Source organism: Oryza glaberrima, chromosome 4 (assembly GCF_000147395.1).
Source record: "Oryza glaberrima chromosome 4, OglaRS2, whole genome shotgun sequence".
NCBI classification, from domain to species: Eukaryota; Viridiplantae; Streptophyta; class Magnoliopsida; order Poales; family Poaceae; genus Oryza; species Oryza glaberrima.
The window spans coordinates 10,940,542-10,957,739 of record NC_068329.1 but is presented as its reverse complement, the minus strand read 5'-3'; the positions used below and the strand labels follow the sequence as shown (position 1 = coordinate 10,957,739).

General features: G+C 48.5%; 1 protein-coding gene across 1 annotated transcript; it reads left to right on the top strand.

The window, feature by feature from the left end:
* Positions 1-10,085: 10,085 nt before the first annotated feature.
* Positions 10,086-16,111, top strand: LOC127770762 (uncharacterized; the record flags this gene model as incomplete). Its single annotated transcript, XM_052296568.1, has 5 exons — positions 10,086-10,261; positions 10,346-11,417; positions 11,720-12,563; positions 15,708-15,901; positions 15,998-16,111. Coding segments are annotated over exons 1-5 (2,400 nt in total), but the record flags the coding sequence as incomplete, so codon positions are not given.
* Between the last annotated feature and the right edge of the window lie 1,087 nt (positions 16,112-17,198).

The window sequence follows — 17,198 nt, the reverse complement described above, 5'->3', positions numbered from 1 at the left end:
AAGGAATTTGTGGCACTCATCAATCAGCTCATAAGATGAAGTGGTTGCTTCGACGTGCAAGATATTTTTGGCCGACAATGCTGGATGATTGTTTTAAGTATTACAAGGGGTGTCAAGATTGTCAGAAGATTGGGGCAATTCAACGAGCGCCAGCATCGGCTATGAATCCCATCATCAAGCCATGGCCATTTAGAGGTTGGGGAATTGATATGATCGGCATGATTAATCCACCATTGAGCAAGGGACACAAGTTTATATTGGTGGCAACCGATTATTTTACCAAGTGGGTAGAGGCGATTCTTTTGAAGAAAGTTGACTCTGGGGATGCTATATAATTTCTTCAAGAGTATATAATCTATCGATTTGGTATTCCTCAAACCATTACAACCGATCAAGGCTCGATCTTTGTGTCCAATGAGTTTGTTCAGTTTGCCGATAGCATGGGTATCAAATTGTTGAATTCTTCGCCTTATTATGCACAATCTAATGGGCAGGCCGAGGCATCTAACAAGAGTTTGATCAAATTGATTAAGAGAAAGATTTCTGATTATCCTCGATAGTGGCATACTCGATTGGCCGAAACATTATGGTCCTATCGGATGGCTTGTCATGGTTCCATCCAAATCCCTCCTTATAAACTTGTTTATGGACATGAGACTGTTTTACCATGGGAAGTTAGAATCGGCTCAAGAAGAACGGAGTTGCAAAATGATTTGACAGCCGATGAGTATTATAATCTTATGGCTGACGAAAGGGAAGACTTGGTTCAATCAAGATTGAGAGCCCTTGCAAAGGTTATCAAGGATAAGGAACGCGTTGCTCGACATTATAATAAGAAAGTGGTGCCTAAGTCTTTTTTCTGAAGGTGAACTGGTGTGGAAACTAATTTTACCGATAGGAACTCGAGATAGCAAATTCGGCAAGTGGTCGCCGAATTGGGAAGGACCGTTCCAAATCTATAAGGTTGTGTCTAAGGGAGCTTATATGCTGCAAGGACTCGATGGAGAAGTTTATGGGCGAGCACTCAATGGAAAATATTTGAAGAAATATTACCCAAGTGTTTGGATTAATGCATGATCGGCTGGTGTTGTCGATACATGATAGCCGATGTATTCACATCGCCTTGAGATGGCCGATATTGTTATCTTGCCCTTAGTCATTTTTCATATTGTAATCAGTTGTGGTTTGCCGACGTACAATGGCCGATATTGTTATATCGCCCTTAGTCATTTTTCATATTGTAATCGGTTGTGGTTTGCCTATGTACAATGGCCGATATTGTTATATCGCCCTTAGTCATTTTTCATACTGTAATCGGTTGTGGTTTGCCGATGTACAAATGGCCGATATTGTTATATTGCCCTTTGTTCAACTTATAATTTTAGCAATGCCTTCGTCATTGTAAAATTAGGGGGGCACATATATGCAAAAGTTGCAAAATTTTTGAGCAAAAACATGGAGTTATATTAATCGGCACAAAGTTTATCAAGACTAGTTAAATAGGTACTTGAGTATCTTAGCTGATTACAAAAATTTACTAAGTCCTATTACAGAATGTCACTGAGACGGGTAGCGCTGGATAGCCGATATAGCTCTCTACCTAATTTGTTCTACTTCTTCAATGGCTTGGGCATCTTAAGCATCGGTCCAGGGATGACTTTTAAGGACTTGGTAAGATCAGCGACATTCTTGATAGCCGATTTCAGCCTTGCCTTTTGTTCTTCGACAGCTTGTGGGAGATCGGCTAGCTTTTTGTGTTCCAGATCCAGCTCGGCATTGCATTCTTGAAGTTGTGCCAAGAGCTCAATCTTGCGAGCTTCGAGCCAATCAATATTGGACTTGATCGGGCCTTTAGATAGCTGATCAAGCTTGGCCTTTTCTTCATGAACAAGCTGCCGATTGGCCTGGATTGTAGCCTCGATGTCTTTGCGTTCTCGACGTTCAGCTAGTCTTAGCTTGGCTTTCTCCAGCTTGAATTGATGTTGTTCAAGATAAACAGCTGTAGTAAAGGCATTGGCTAGTTCTTCCGGGATCAGAGCTTGAACTTCATGTAGTCAAGTCCTAATTGGCCCACAGTCTACCACCAAACTGTCTAGAGATGATGCCTGTAGCCGATGAGAGATGTCTTCAATAGTTGTCTTCATGTCATCGGATAAAGGAGCTAAAGCTTTGCTGGTGGTATCTTTCTCTGTCTCATCAAAATAATCCTTGATGTTAAAAGAGAACAGATCGGCTAAGGCCTACAAGAATAATTCAAAGAGAGTTAGATGCCAAATAGATATAGCCGATCTAAGTTCTTGTGTCAAAGGGAAACTTACTGGGATGGTAGGAGCGACTGGTTGTTTCTCTTCCTTGACATGGTGACTCCCTACATCCGATGGAGTTCGATCACTTGATGATTGCTGTACAGAGGAAGAAGGAGCAGGAGGAGGCTGCAAAAAGACGAGTGTTAAGTACAATCGGTCATGATTGATTAGTAAATGATTCAGATGAAATCATCTTACTGGTGGAGCTGGTTTAAGTGTCGTTGCTGCCGATTTCTTCTTCACAACAATTTTCTTCTTCTGCAACTATAAAATATGTGAGCAATCGGCTATAAATGAAATGGTTGCAAAAAGAAATCAAGGGGAGATGTTTACCCTGGAGAAATGAGCTGGAGCAGAAGGGGTCGGAGGAGTTTGTTTAGGTGAAGCCGATGGGGTTCTTTCTGTATCGCTTACTTCGGCTGCAGCTTTGTCAACATCCTCTTCAATTTCCTCTTCATCTAAGGTGTAACACCCTGAAAATTCGACCGACAAAAATCTAAACTCTAAAAATACGGATTTTCAAAAACTTTTTAAATTAATTGCATCATGCCGATCCTATTCGCCTATTTTATTTGGATTTGATCTCGAAGTTTATTAACCGTGAGTAAAGAATAGTTAATTAGGAATAAACCATAAAAACAAGTTATAAAATAAATATAAACTAAAATAAAGATTAGGTGTGGATAGAAATAAATAAAATATTATCGCGACCATATTTGGATCAATTAAATTTAAATACGATGGGATAAGAATTAACCCTAATTAAAACTCAAATAAATTATATAAAAATAAAATATGAGTAATATTAATCTAGGGTGGATTCATTAGTTAAAATAACACAAATATTGATTAAACTTCCTATATGCAAAAATTAGGAATTGTTGAATCGAATTTATATGGAAAATACACAAAAATCGGGATAAATAGAAAAGTCACTGTTCATTGCACTCCAGGTGCTCGACACGGTCCCCCTAGCCCCGCCCCCTCCCCTGCCGCGCGCGCCGCTCGCCGCGCGCCGCCCGCCTGTGCGCCGCTCGCCCGCGCGCCGCTCGCCCGCCGCGCCGCCGTCGCCATCATCGCCGTCGCGTCGCCGTCGGCCTCGCGCCGCGTGCCGCCGCCTCGCGCCCCGCGCCGCGCGCCCGCTTGCCGCCACGCGCCCATCCCGTCGCCGCGCCACGCGCTCGTCCCGTCGCCGCGCCATCGTCCTTTCGCCGTCGACATCCCGCGCCGCACCACCCGCCCATTGCCATCGCCGCCCACCCGTCGTGTCGCCGCCCATCGCATCCCACCCCGAGCCCGCGCCGACATCGCCACCCCGTGCCGCGCGTGCTGCCGTCCCGTTGCCGCGTCGCCTCGAGCCCCGCGCAGCCGTCCCGTCGCCGCGTCGCCGCCCATCGCCGTCAAGCCCGCGCCGCGCCGTCGCTGTCGCGCCGTGCCGTCGTGTCGCCGCCCATCGCATCCCGCCCCGAGCCGCGCGCCACCGCTGTCGCCGTCGCCGCGCGCGTCCCATCGCCGCTGCGCGCCGCGCGCCGTCTCGTCGCCTCGCGCCGCGAGCCCGCCGCCTCGCGCCCCGCGCCGCCGTCGTTTCACCCTTCCCCCTCCTTTCCCTCTCTTTCTTCCCCTCTCCCCTATAAAAACCCCGGCCCAATCCCCTCCTCCACCCCACTCCATTCCCTCCTCCTCTCCCTCTTCCCCTTCTCCACGCACCGCCGTCGTCGCGCCGCCGCGCCGCTGTTGTCGTGCCGCCGCGCCGCCACCTTCGAAGCCGCCGCGCCGTCGCCCCGGAGCCGCTGCGCCGTGCGTCGCCGCCTTGCGCCGCCGTCGCCGTCGTCGCCGCCACCGCCGCCACCGGTGAGCCGCCTTTCCCCTTCGCGTCCACCGCCGTCGCCGCTTGGGTAGGGAGAGAGGGAGCCGAGAGGGAGAGAGACAGGGAGGAGCCGGGTGGAGGAAGAAGAAAAGAAAAGAGAGAAGAGAGAGGAAGAAGGAAGGAAAAGAGAGAAGAGAGAGGGAGAAAAGAAAAGAAGGAAGAGAAAAAGAAAAGAAAAGAAAAGGAAAAGAAAAAGGGGGAAAAGAGAAGGAAATAAGTAGGAAAAATTAGGAGAAATTTAGGACACTTAAAAAAAATATATTAGAATTTAAGTATAGGATTAACGAAAATATAGTATTTGCAAAATAATGCTATAATCATAGATGTATTTAAAAAAACTAAACAATTAGGTGAATTATATAGATTATTGTAGATTGTTTTTAATGATCTCTACAAATGATCAATTCGCGGTAGTAATTTAGATATAATTAATTAGATGAATTCTTATAGGCTATTATAAATTATATTTGGGTAATCTCTATAAGAAATCGATTCACGATAGAAATTCGGATTTAATCACTAGGAATTTTAGACGTATATTATATTTAATCATTTAGCCATAGACTAAATTAAATCGTATAATATTATAAGATAATTTTAGGATTCCGTCCGATGTTTAGCTCGCAATAGAAATGTCTAACCTATTATATGGATATAATGCTCGGTTAGATTAAATTAAAAACTTATGACAACAAAATATTTATACCCGCAAAATAGTTTGAATCGAAATTGGGTTTGCCTTAGTTCGCGAATAATAAAGTTAATATAAAGAAATCGACTTTCGCATTCGACCTTTATTTGGATTTATTTGGATTTTAATTTGAACTCTAACCGAATTCAAATCAATTTTCGCACGTAACTATAGAGCCCGAGGGAGTTGCGGATCCAAGCGAAGGTCAAGACCCGCAAGACATTGAGCAAGGCAAGTCATCACTATTCCTTGAACATGTTGATCCCAATTGCGAAATTATTTTGTTTACAAATAAAATTGCATGCAATGATGAACATCCTACTTGTGATTATGCCATGCCTTGATTATTGTTTGCCCTTATTCCTTCGTAACCATGTTTACGTGTGAGTCCCTAGTCAATTATGATAATTGCTTAGAAATGCTATTCTAGAATTATGCATACTCATATTTATCAAATGCTATATGCTTGGGCAATTACCTTTGGGAAGGTAATTGAGATGCGGCATGTGGAGACATGAGCGCCACATTGCCATGATATTGATGACATGATTTGTGAAAGGAAAAAAAAAATAAAACTAAACAACTATTTTCGACTGGGGCGGACGGAGGATTTGGGTGGTATCTGGAAAAGGCTAGTACCGTCCCCGGTCAATTAAGGACCGAGCCATGAAGTTAAGCATGAAACGACCCCCGTACAACCGTACTTCTCGAATGGGTATAGACCTAGCGGATTAGATAGCCGAGCGGAGGCAGTATCCCTGCATAGATGGTTCACCCCTGAGTGAGGCAGGTGCGCTACGATGGGACAGCCGTTGAGGTAGGGCCGAGAGGCGTGCCCTACATCGGTGTCGCCATTGGTAGGACTGCCATGAGTGTGTGAGAGAGAGAACTTAACTTGAACTATAATTTAATATGTGTGTGAGACTTCTCTTTCCCGGGAGCGCCAGAACTCCTCTCACTGCTAGAAACATGGACACCTAGAGTGCATGAGGATTTAAGTTCATGGAGCGGGTACTGCCAATGCGAGGTTATCGAAAAGCTTTGCCGTGACACGTCTCATGTGTTGGGACGAGGCTCATGTGTTGGGCAGTCGCGGAGTGCGGGTAAAGTGTACATCCACTGCAGTGTGAGTAAACCAAATCTATTCGAATAGCCGTGCTCGCGGTTATTGAGCACCGGGACATGTATTACACTTGGCTAGACTCTAAATTCTTAACCTGTGTGGGATGGGATATTGCATGATGATTTTTATGCTGATGGAGCCACTTCCTAAGAGGAAGGAAGGTGGACGTCCTCAGAAAACCATGACGACTCAATGGCGGGAAGCTATCCTTGGGATCACAATGGATGGTGGACAGAACCGTCATTGTTTAATATGAACACTGGTACTAAAATTTGATTAGTCTGTGCTAGGTCTTAGGCTTGTGAAAAGAATTACAAAACCGGCTTTGCGCAAAGGAACCATAGCTATCCTTTGAATACCCCTATCATGTGCATTTCTTGCTGTGGTGGCTTGCTGAGTACGGTTGGTACTCACCCTTGCAAATATAAAATTAATCAGAAGCGGGAGATGAAGCTTCGGAGGATCCCTATGCCTACTACCAGGAGGGAGAAGAAGACGATGGCGCTCAGTAGGTCTTAGTTACGGTCGTTGCCTGTGGCAATGGCATGCCGCTGCCTGAATTCCGCTGCCTCATCTATTTCTGCTTTTGGATGTATTCCGGACCGCTCGGTTCGATGATTTAAGAGAATGCCTGCGGGCTTATGATGTAATAATTAGCACTAGACTCTCGTGTATGTGCTTTTGGTATTTCAGCTATGAACTCGTGTGTACCACACTACTTGATCCAGGGAAATGGTACTGTTTACACGAATGATTCCTGTTATAGAAACGGGGGTCCACAGAGCTGGTATCAGAGCCATACGACTGTAGGAAAAGACCAAAAGGCGCCCCACCCCTTTCCTAAGCTTGGCCAAGGGAGAAATTCCCATTTAGTAATACTTTCAAAAATAAAAACGCTATGTTTACAAAACTCGGAACGATTTTCATCCTACTCTTAACTATTTTCTTCATAAAACAAGTTTTACTCATAGCTAACTTTGGGTTTTTCTTAAATTTAGATGGCAGACCAGGATTCACCCGCTACCTGGGAGTTGAGCTTACCTCAATCAGAGGGGTATGTCATTGAGCTGCATCGGATGTTGAGGCGTCTGCGATGCTCTGGGTTCCCGTCATACCGAGTGAGACAGTGTGGTTCAGTTTGGGAGGCTCGGGTCGAGGTTCACCCCCGAGTCCCTTCCGAGTTGGATTATAGTTTTCAGACACGTCACTACCGAGACTTGCCAGAGACCGCGATGCAGGATGCAGCCCGGGAGGCCTTCCTCCGACTCAGCTCTATCCACCGAGCTGAGTTAGCGAGTACCGAGTTTGCTCATCACCCGTTCCGGGAGGAGGGCAACTCAGTTTACACAGTTCAGGACACGCCCTGCTGCTACAACCCAATGGTGACTCGGTTGTCACGATGGGCTGAGGCAGTAGATGACTACTACGAGGAGGCTCTGTTGGAGATTGACGACCACCAGAGACGTATGGGAGAGTTAGAGACTAAGGTGACCGACCTCACAGCGCAGCAGCTTCAGCTGGAGGAGGAGCACCAGGCTTGGGGCAGTGAGATAGACTCACTGAAGGCACAGCTCCAGGTCCACGGCGACCAGTTCCAGCAGTTATCTGACCAGTACAACGACCGCCGCGGGATGATGGATACACTGGAGGAGCAGCTGAGAGAGAGTCAGGAGCACGTCAGCCAGCTGGAGGAGCAGCTTCGAGCAGCCACGATCAGCACCACAGGGGCTTCTACTTCCACAGCAGTAGGCCGTGACCGCTACTTCTTCCTCACCCCGCCGTACCCACCAGCGTTCCACGCTCTTCTGGGAGAGGCTAGTATGCTAGCTACCGAGTCAGCACCTTACCTGGTGGACCCGACGGTGACACAGCCACCTGCCCCGGAGATTGTGCACACTCCACTGATCCCTACACCTTCTCCGCAGCTGGGTTCTAGTTTGGAGACTCCGATCCAGGTCGACTCCAAGACAGAGGGGACTGACACCGAGCCAGAGATCGAACCAGACATCACTGACCCTTCAGAGGATGAGACCCCTGTTCCCCGCATCACCTTCCTCGGAGGCCCTCGCACCCTCAGCACTGCTCGCAAGAGCACACGACCTCCGGGCAAGAGGCCCAAGCCAGATCCAGAGGCCACTACTTCTGAGCCGTGGGGACTCAGGTTTGCGCGTGCCAGCGACCACCCTCTACCCGCCCCAGGATCCTGCGGATGGCTGGATGACTAGACTGGAGGATTATTGCAGCTTCGATCTCGCTTCAGTTAGTTTTTGGATAGCATGCGAGACACCCCCCCTCCCTACCTAGATGGACGAGTAGTTTGATGATTAGTTCAATGTATCTTTGGATGAATCTTGTTTGGACTGCATATGTATGCAGTCGATTGCATCATGATTTATGTACTATTTGTGAAACTCTGTGATGTTATTTATGATATCTATTGTTGTTGTGTTATAAATGAGTTTATTCCACCATGCTGGCAAAACAAAGTTCACACCAAAACAATCCCCCCCCTTAATGGGATAAAGCCTTAAAAGATAGCTAGAGAATTAGGATACTTACTCAATCAATCAATCTGCACAGATGGCAAGCCGACGTCGGGCAACAACTAGCAATGATGAAACTCAGACACCTGACTTAACCACTCTGGCCGGAATTATGGCCACCCAAACCCAACTTCTGCAAGCCATCGCAAATAACCAAGGCAACCGCGGCGGATCAAGCTTTGGAGAATTTATGAGGACCAAGCCACCCACATTCGCCACAGCTGAAGAACCTATGGATGCTGAAGATTGGTTAAGGGTCATTGAGAAGAAGCTAACTCTTGTTCGAGTACGGGAGGCCGATAAAGTGATCTTTGCGGCAAACCAATTGGAAGGACCAGCTGGAGACTGGTGGGACACATACAAAGAAGATCGGGAAGAAGATGCTGGAGAACCAAACTGGGAAGAATTTACCACAGCCTTCCGTGACAACTTCGTGCCTGCCGCAGTGATGCGGATGAAGAAGAATGAGTTCAGGAGACTACGGCAAGGGAATACCACAGTACAAGAGTACCTGAACCGTTTCACTCAGTTGGCACGCTACGCGACTGGAGATCTTGCCGACGAAGAGGAAAAGATCGACAAATTCATTGAAGGCTTGAATGACGAGTTGCGTGGGCCCATGATTGGACAAGACCACGATAGTTTCCAGAGTCTAATTAATAAGGTCGTTAGGCTGGAAAACGACCGGAAGGTCGTGGAGCATAATCGTAAAAGGAGGCTTGCCATGAACCGCCCGCCTCAGACCGCACCCCAGCGTCCTAAAGGGACAACCTCCTCGGCATGGAGACCAACAGTGGTGACAACCAGTCGACCTGCCGCCTCCAGCAATTTCCACAGGCCGGTTACCATTCAGAACCGAGCTCCTACACCGAATCAGGCCGCCACTGGATCAGTAAGGCCGGGAAGCTGTTTCAACTGTGGAGAGTATGGGCATTTCGCCAATAAATGTCCTCATCCAAACAAGACACCCATTCGCACCGGAGCTAATGCAACGGCTATTCACGGGATTGTTACCCCTGCTGCTGGACGAGGTCTATTCAGGACTCCGCAGACCAACAGGACCGCTACCGGATTTGGACGCGGGCAAGTGAACCACGTTCGAGCTGAAGAGGCCCAGGAAGACCAAGGCGTACTGATGGGTATGTTTTCACTCAACTCCACTCCAGTTAAAGTTCTCTTCGATTCAGGAGCATCGCATTCATTTATATCTCTGAAAGCAAGTCAACAACACAATTTAACCAGAGTTAAACTAAGGCAACCAATGTTAGTACATTCACCTGGGGGTGAAATAGCCGTGGACACAGCTTGCATTGACGTACCTATTCGCCTTAGGGATGTGGTGTTTCCTTCCAACCTTATGGTTTTGATACCACAGACCCTTGATGTTATATTGGGTATGGATTGGCTAGCAAAGCATAGAGGAGTAATTGACTGTAGACGTAGAGAAGTTACCCTGACCACACCCTGGGGATCAGATATGAGAGCAACCATGGATCAAGATCCTAGGCTAACCGAACGTGCTGGAGGTATATTTACCATGCTACCCCTAAAGGGAATGCCCGTAGTGCAGCGATTTCCTGATGTGTTCCCAGAAGATTTACCTGGAATGCCACCAGATCGTGACATAGAGTTCATTATTGACCTGATACCCGGAACTGCCCCCATATCCAAGAGACCATATCGGATGCCGGTCAATGAGTTAGAAGAACTTAAAAGGCAAATCAGGGAGTTGCAAGAAAAGGGTTTTGTACGCCCCAGTTCGTCACCTTGGGGAGCCCCAGTGCTATTCGTCAAGAAGAAAGATGGTAGCATGAGAATGTGTGTGGACTACCGCTCACTGAACGAAGTAACTATCAAAAACAAGTATCCATTACCACGGATTGATGATCTTTTTGATCAACTCAAAGGAGCTAAGGTGTTCTCTAAGATTGACCTTCGGTCAGGATACCACCAATTGAAAATTAGGACCGGGGATATACCCAAAACCGCGTTCTCAACACGCTATGGATTATACGAGTTCACCGTAATGTCGTTTGGATTAACCAACGCCCCGGCATACTTTATGAATCTTATGAACAAAGTGTTCATGGACTACTTGGACAAATTTGTGGTGGTATTCATCGATGATATTCTAATCTACTCCAAAGATGAGGAAGAACATGCGGAACACTTGCGATTGGTACTCGAGAAACTTCGGAAGCATAAGTTATATGCAAAATTCAGCAAGTGTGAGTTCTGGTTAAAAGAAGTCGCTTTTCTAGGCCACGTAATCTCGGCCAGTGGAGTAGCAGTGGATCCTGCTAAAGTGGAGGCTGTTACGGAATGGAAAGCACCCAAATCTGTGACTGAAATTCGAAGTTTTCTAGGCTTGGCTGGATACTACCGAAGGTTCATTGAAGGGTTCTCTAAGATAGCCCGACCAATGACACAACTACTCAAGAAGGAAAAGAAGTTTGCGTGGTCAGAACAGTGTCAAGAAAACTTTGAGCAGCTCAAAGAAAAGCTGACCTCGGCACCTATTCTAGTTCTCCCTGACAATAGGAAAGACTTTGTTATATATTGTGATGCATCGAGACAAGGACTAGGAGGAGTACTGATGCAGGACGGAAAGGTTGTGGCCTATGCGTCACGACAATTGCGACCACATGAGGAAAACTATCCTACTCATGACCTAGAACTCGCAGCTGTGGTTCATGCGCTAAAGATTTGGAGACATTATCTGATTGGAAACCATTGCGATATCTACACTGACCACAAGAGTCTGAAGTATATCTTCACCCAGTCAGATCTCAACTTGAGGCAAAGGCGATGGTTAGAATTAATCAAGGACTATGATCTAGAGGTTCACTATCACCCAGGCAAAGCAAACGTTGTGGCCGACGCTCTGAGTCGTAAGAGCCATTGCAATCATCTGAGAATGGAAGGGATGGTCCCTGAGCTTAGGGAGGAAATAGCTCAGCTGAACCTACATATAGTACCTCGTGGACAGATAAACACCCTGGACATTCAACCTCTTTTGAGAACCCAAATAGAAGAATCTCAGAAGGACAACGAGGAAATCCGAGAGGTGAAGGAACGCTTAGCTGCAGGACGTGCAAAGGAATTTTCAACCGATGAAAAAGATGTCCTATGGTATAAAAAGAGAATTTACGTACCCGAACAGGGTGAACTGAGGGGATTAATTTTAAAGAGGCTCACGAATCGGCATATTCATTGCACCCCGGAAGTACGAAGATGTATCAAGATCTGAAGGAAGGATACTGGTGGCCCAACATGAAGAGAGATGTGGCGGAATACGTAGCACTCTGTGACGTGTGCCAAAAGGTGAAGGCTGAGCATCAGCGACCGGCAGGCTTGCTGCAACCCCTTAGGATTCCCGAGTGGAAATGGGATGAGATAGGTATGGATTTTATTGTTGGATTGCCCAAGACCGCAACAGGATATGATTCCATTTGGGTGATCGTGGATCGACTCACCAAGACGGCGAGGTTCATCCCCGTTAAGACGAATTACAGTAGTGCCAAGCTAGCCGAGTTATACATGACCAGGGTAGTATGTCTTCATGGTGTACCTAAGAGGATTATATCTGATCGAGGCACACAGTTTACCTCGCATTTCTGGGAGAAAGTCCATGAAGCCCTAGGAAGTTACCTTGCGTTTAGCACAGCTTATCATCCACAGACAGATGGCCAGACGGAGAGAACCAATCAGGTCCTGGAGGACATGCTGAGAGCTTGTGCGCTGGATTTTAGCAAGGACTGGGAGAGATGTTTGCCCTACGCCGAATTCTCCTACAACAACAGCTTTCAAGCAAGCCTAAAGATGTCACCCAATGAGGCATTGTTTGGTCGACGATGTCGTACACCGCTAATGTGGTCCGAGACTGGAGAACGGGCGGTATTTGGACCTGACATTATCCAAGAAGCCGAAGAAAAGGTTCGCTTGATCCGTGACCGTTTAAAGGTAGCACAATCACGACAAAAGAGTTATGCCGACACCCGAAGAAGAAACCTGGAATTTAAAGAAGGAGATTACGTTTTGTCACGTCCCAAATCAACCCTAAAATACATCCTCTAAATTATGCCTAGAATAATTAAAATGCTTGTGAAAGCCTTCAAAAATTAAAATGTGCAAAGTTAAAAAGTCAAATAGGGCTTGGAGGATTTTTGTATATTTCCTAAAAGCCTAAAATGTGTAAATAAATTTTAGTGGAATTTTCAGAGCACAAATAATAATTATTAAGAAATAAACAAAGTTAAAATGATTTTATAAAAAGAAAAACCCTAAAATCCCTCCTTCTCTCTAATGGGCCGGATTCGGCCCATCTCCCTCCCCCTCTCTCCTCCTCCCCGCGGCCCACTCGCCGCCTCCCCGCGCGCGCGCCGCTGACGGGCGGGCCCGCCCGCCACCCTCGCTGACGGGTGGGGCCCACCCGTCATCCCCTTCCTCCCGCTGCTCCCGCCGCCTCCCCGCGCCCTAGCGCCGCCGCCGCCGCGAATCCCGCCGCCTCCCGCCGTCCCCGCAAGCAATAAAGTGGGGGGAATCACTCCCCGTGATCCCCTCTCCCTTTCCCCCCATTTTTCCCTCTCTCTCTCGCGTTCAAACGGGCGGATTTGCCCCCGCAAATCTCGCCGGCGCCGTTGATGGCGGCCGGACCTCCCGCGCCGGTTTCCTTCTCCTCCGGCCGCCCTCTCTCACTCCCAACCCTATATAAACCCTCCCCGAGCTCCCCACCTCCGTTTCCGCCACTCACCGCCCTCTCCCCTCGCCGGAATCGAGCTCGCGCCGTCGCTCTCTCTCTCCGCCGTCGCCGCCGAGCTCCGGTCCGCCGCCGTCGTCGCCCCGGACCACCTCCCACCTCGGGGCCGCCTCCTTCGGCTTCGCCGCAACCTCGCCGACCTCGTCCACCTCTCCGTTTCGGTCGCCGACCGCCGGAGCACCGCCGACCCCGTCGACCCGAGCCGCGCCGCCGCCTTCCTCCGCTCCGGTTGCCGTTTCCGTCGTCGCCGTCGACCCGGGGTGAGCCGTGGACCGCCGCCTCCTTTCCCCCTTCCCTCCCCTCTCTCGGCCGCTGCTCCGCCGTGCCGGTGGTCGCCGGCGGCGACCATCGGGGCGCGGGCGCTGCCTCCCGCCGGCCGCGCCGACGTGGCCGCCTCCGGGCGCGCCTAGCGGCTGCCGCGTGGGGCCCGGCCGTCAGCCGCCCGCGCCCTCGGGTGCGGCTGACGCGTGGGGCCCACGGCGCCGGCCGGTGTAAGCCGGGTGCACCCGGTCCATCGTGGACCGTGAGGCTGCCGCGTGGGTCCCACTCCCGTGGACCCGGTCCGCGGCCCTCTCCCCCGGCTGACGCAATAAATCTCTTTTTAATTAAATTTTAAATGAAGAAATTCGTAAATATTCATTTAAAGAGCATATAAACTTCAAATGGCCATAACTTGGCCATTTGAACTCGGAATTGGACCATTCAAGTCTCTAATTTTTCCTTAAGAAGTCAAGAACCCATTTTTGTGCTTTGTTCCTGCTTGTTATATGGAGTTTATTAGAGTAAAAGCCCTTTTATTTTTCCGTTGGTCGTGTAGACGCTGCAGCTTCGGAGGATCCGCTCTTCGTGGAGGTCGAAGTCGACGTTTGGGAAAGCGAGCAAGGCAAGTCACATCATTCTTTGAACATATTGGATCCCACTTTGTGAAATTACTTTGATTTAAATTATTGCATTATCGCTTTATTTAAATTCCCGCGTTATCACTGTTTTATTTAGCCATGCCTATTTACCTTTGTTATGACCTTATTATTATTGTTATTGTTATTATTACCTTGTTCACCCTAGAATAAACAAAACCCCAACTAGTGGGCACTCTATTCATGGTTCCACTAGTATGAATTTAGGTAGATGCTTCGCTGATTAATTAGGCAACATTAGGTGGTTTTATAACTCTAGACTTTGGGAATATTCATATCACTTGGACACCATGGAATGGTTGGATTATTGTGGAATTAGATTCACACCTCTCCCTCTATTCAAAACCCTCAAAATGGTTTAGGGCTGGGCTCGGGGTGCATGGTTTTGATGGTAGCACCTCGGCCATATAAGGACCGGTCTTCGGGCCTCTGTTGCCAAGCACTACCGTACTTCCACATGTCTAATGGGTAAGGCTTAGTTTGTGGCTCAGTCTGGCTATAAACAAAAGTACACGGATGGAGATGGACGAAGTCGGGGGTCGATGGACATCTCTAGGGCAAATGAAGGCTACACGAGCTGCGGCCCGGTAGTCGAGATGTCATGGCACAGGACCGGTGTCCTGCTGCTAGGGGCTCAGTCCTGCCTACCTGTCCCGGGGGTTCCGGCCGTAGGTGGGGTTGGGTCGGTACTCTTGTCTATGGCTAGGATGGGTTGGAAACTATGTCACGTCTTCCGTCCGTATACCGTGGTGGTATGTGGCACGTGGTTACGCGTGAGGAAGATGTGTCTTGTGGGCAAAGATGTACACCTCTGATCAGAGTATAATCTATTCGAATAGCCGCGCCCTCGGTTATGGGCAAGCTGAGCAATGTACCCAAGTTAGTGTTTTAATTCTTAAAACCTGCTTAACAACTAAAATGTGGAATGGTTGGCCTGGGTTGGCTTGGGACGAGCTGGGACCCAGGGTCGGGTTGCCAGTTCGGTCTGAATCATCGTAGGCCTTGGGTTAAGGCAGGTTCGTGTGGGTTCACGGCCTTGGTTAATAATATTGTACAGCTCTAGAATCGTGTTTACAAAATAGCTTTGAGCAACTAAGGGTCTTTTAAATGCTGTTTATTGCAAAACCGAACCCCTATATTATAACTCCATTGTACTCCTTTGCATTTATGCTGCACTTGTGGGTGTGTCTTGTTGAGTACGGTGGTTGTACTCAGTCTTGCTTAATTTTTCCCAAACCCAGAAGAGGAGCCCTTGGATGATGAAGGCTTTGGTGTCTAGCTCGTGCCTGCCGTCAAGCGCCTGTGGTCGTCGCCTTAGTCTTCCGCTGTTTTTCGTTGTCTTTGAGTGTGCTGGGCCGTCGCTGCCCATGTAATAATTAACTATTTACGCTTCCGCTTGTTAAACTATGAATTGTATCAACTTTTGGTGTACCTTGCCTCCTGGGACAAGGAATAACACACGCACGTAAGGAACGCCCGTTGGGTTATTTCCGGTCGTGACACGTTTATTTAAAGGTTTCTCCGATGAGGGGAACAAAAAGGTTTAAGGTCAAAGGAAAACTAGCACCAAGATATGTGGGACCTTTTCAGATCGTCGCAAGACATGGAGAAGTTGCCTATCAGTTACAGTTACCACAGAATATCGCTGGTGTGCACCCAGTCTTCCATGTGTCTCAATTAAAGAAATGCTTACGAGTGCCGGAAGAACAAGCTCCGCTGGAAGAGATTCACATTAGCAATGATCTTACGTATCCAGAACACCCGGTCCGGATATTGGATGAAGCCGAAAAGAGGACTAGGAGCAAAGTGTGGCGTATGTACAAGGTACAATGGAGTAATCACACCGAGGACGAAGCCACCTGGGAAAGCGAAGAATTCTTGAGGACAGAGTACCCGCATCTATTCGAAAACTGGTAAGAAATCTCGGGACGAGATTTACTTAAGGGGGGTAGGTTTGTAACACCCTGAAAATTCGACCGACAAAAATCTAAACTCTAAAAATACGGATTTTCAAAAACTTTTTAAATTAATTGCATCATGCCGATCCTATTCGCCTATTTTATTTGGATTTGATCTCGAAGTTTATTAACCGTGAGTAAAGAATAGTTAATTAGGAATAAACCATAAAAACAAGTTATAAAATAAATATAAACTAAAATAAAGATTAGGTGTGGATAGAAATAAATAAAATATTATCGCGACCATATTTGGATCAATTAAATTTAAATACGATGGGATAAGAATTAACCCTAATTAAAACTCAAATAAATTATATAAAAATAAAATATGAGTAATATTAATCTAGGGTGGATTCATTAGTTAAAATAACACAAATATTGATTAAACTTCCTATATGCAAAAATTAGGAATTGTTGAATCGAATTTATATGGAAAATACACAAAAATCGGGATAAATAGAAAAGTCACTGTTCATTGCACTCCAGGTGCTCGACACGGTCCCCCTAGCCCCGCCCCCTCCCCTGCCGCGCGCGCCGCTCGCCGCGCGCCGCCCGCCTGTGCGCCGCTCGCCCGCGCGCCGCACGCCCGCCGCGCCGCCGTCGCCATCATCGCCGTCGCGTCGCCGTCGGCCTCGCGCCGCGTGCCGCCGCCTCGCGCCCCGCGCCGCGCGCCCGCTTGCCGCCACGCGCCCATCCCGTCGCCGCGCCACGCGCTCGTCCCGTCGCCGAGCCATCGTCCTTTCGCCGTCGCCATCCCGCGCCGCACCACCCGCCCATCGCCATCGCCGCCCACCCGTCGTGTCGCCGCCCATCGCATCCCACCCCGAGCCCGCGCCGACATCGCCACCCCGTGCCGCGCGTGCTGCCGTCCCGTTGCCGCGTCGCCTCGAGCCCCGCGCAGCCGTCCCGTCGCCGCGTCGCCGCCCATCGCCGTCAAGCCCGCGCCGCGCCGTCGCTGTCGCGCCGTGCCGTCGTGTCGCCGCCCATCGCATCCCGCCCCGAGCCGCGCGCCACCGCTGTCGCCGTCGCCATCG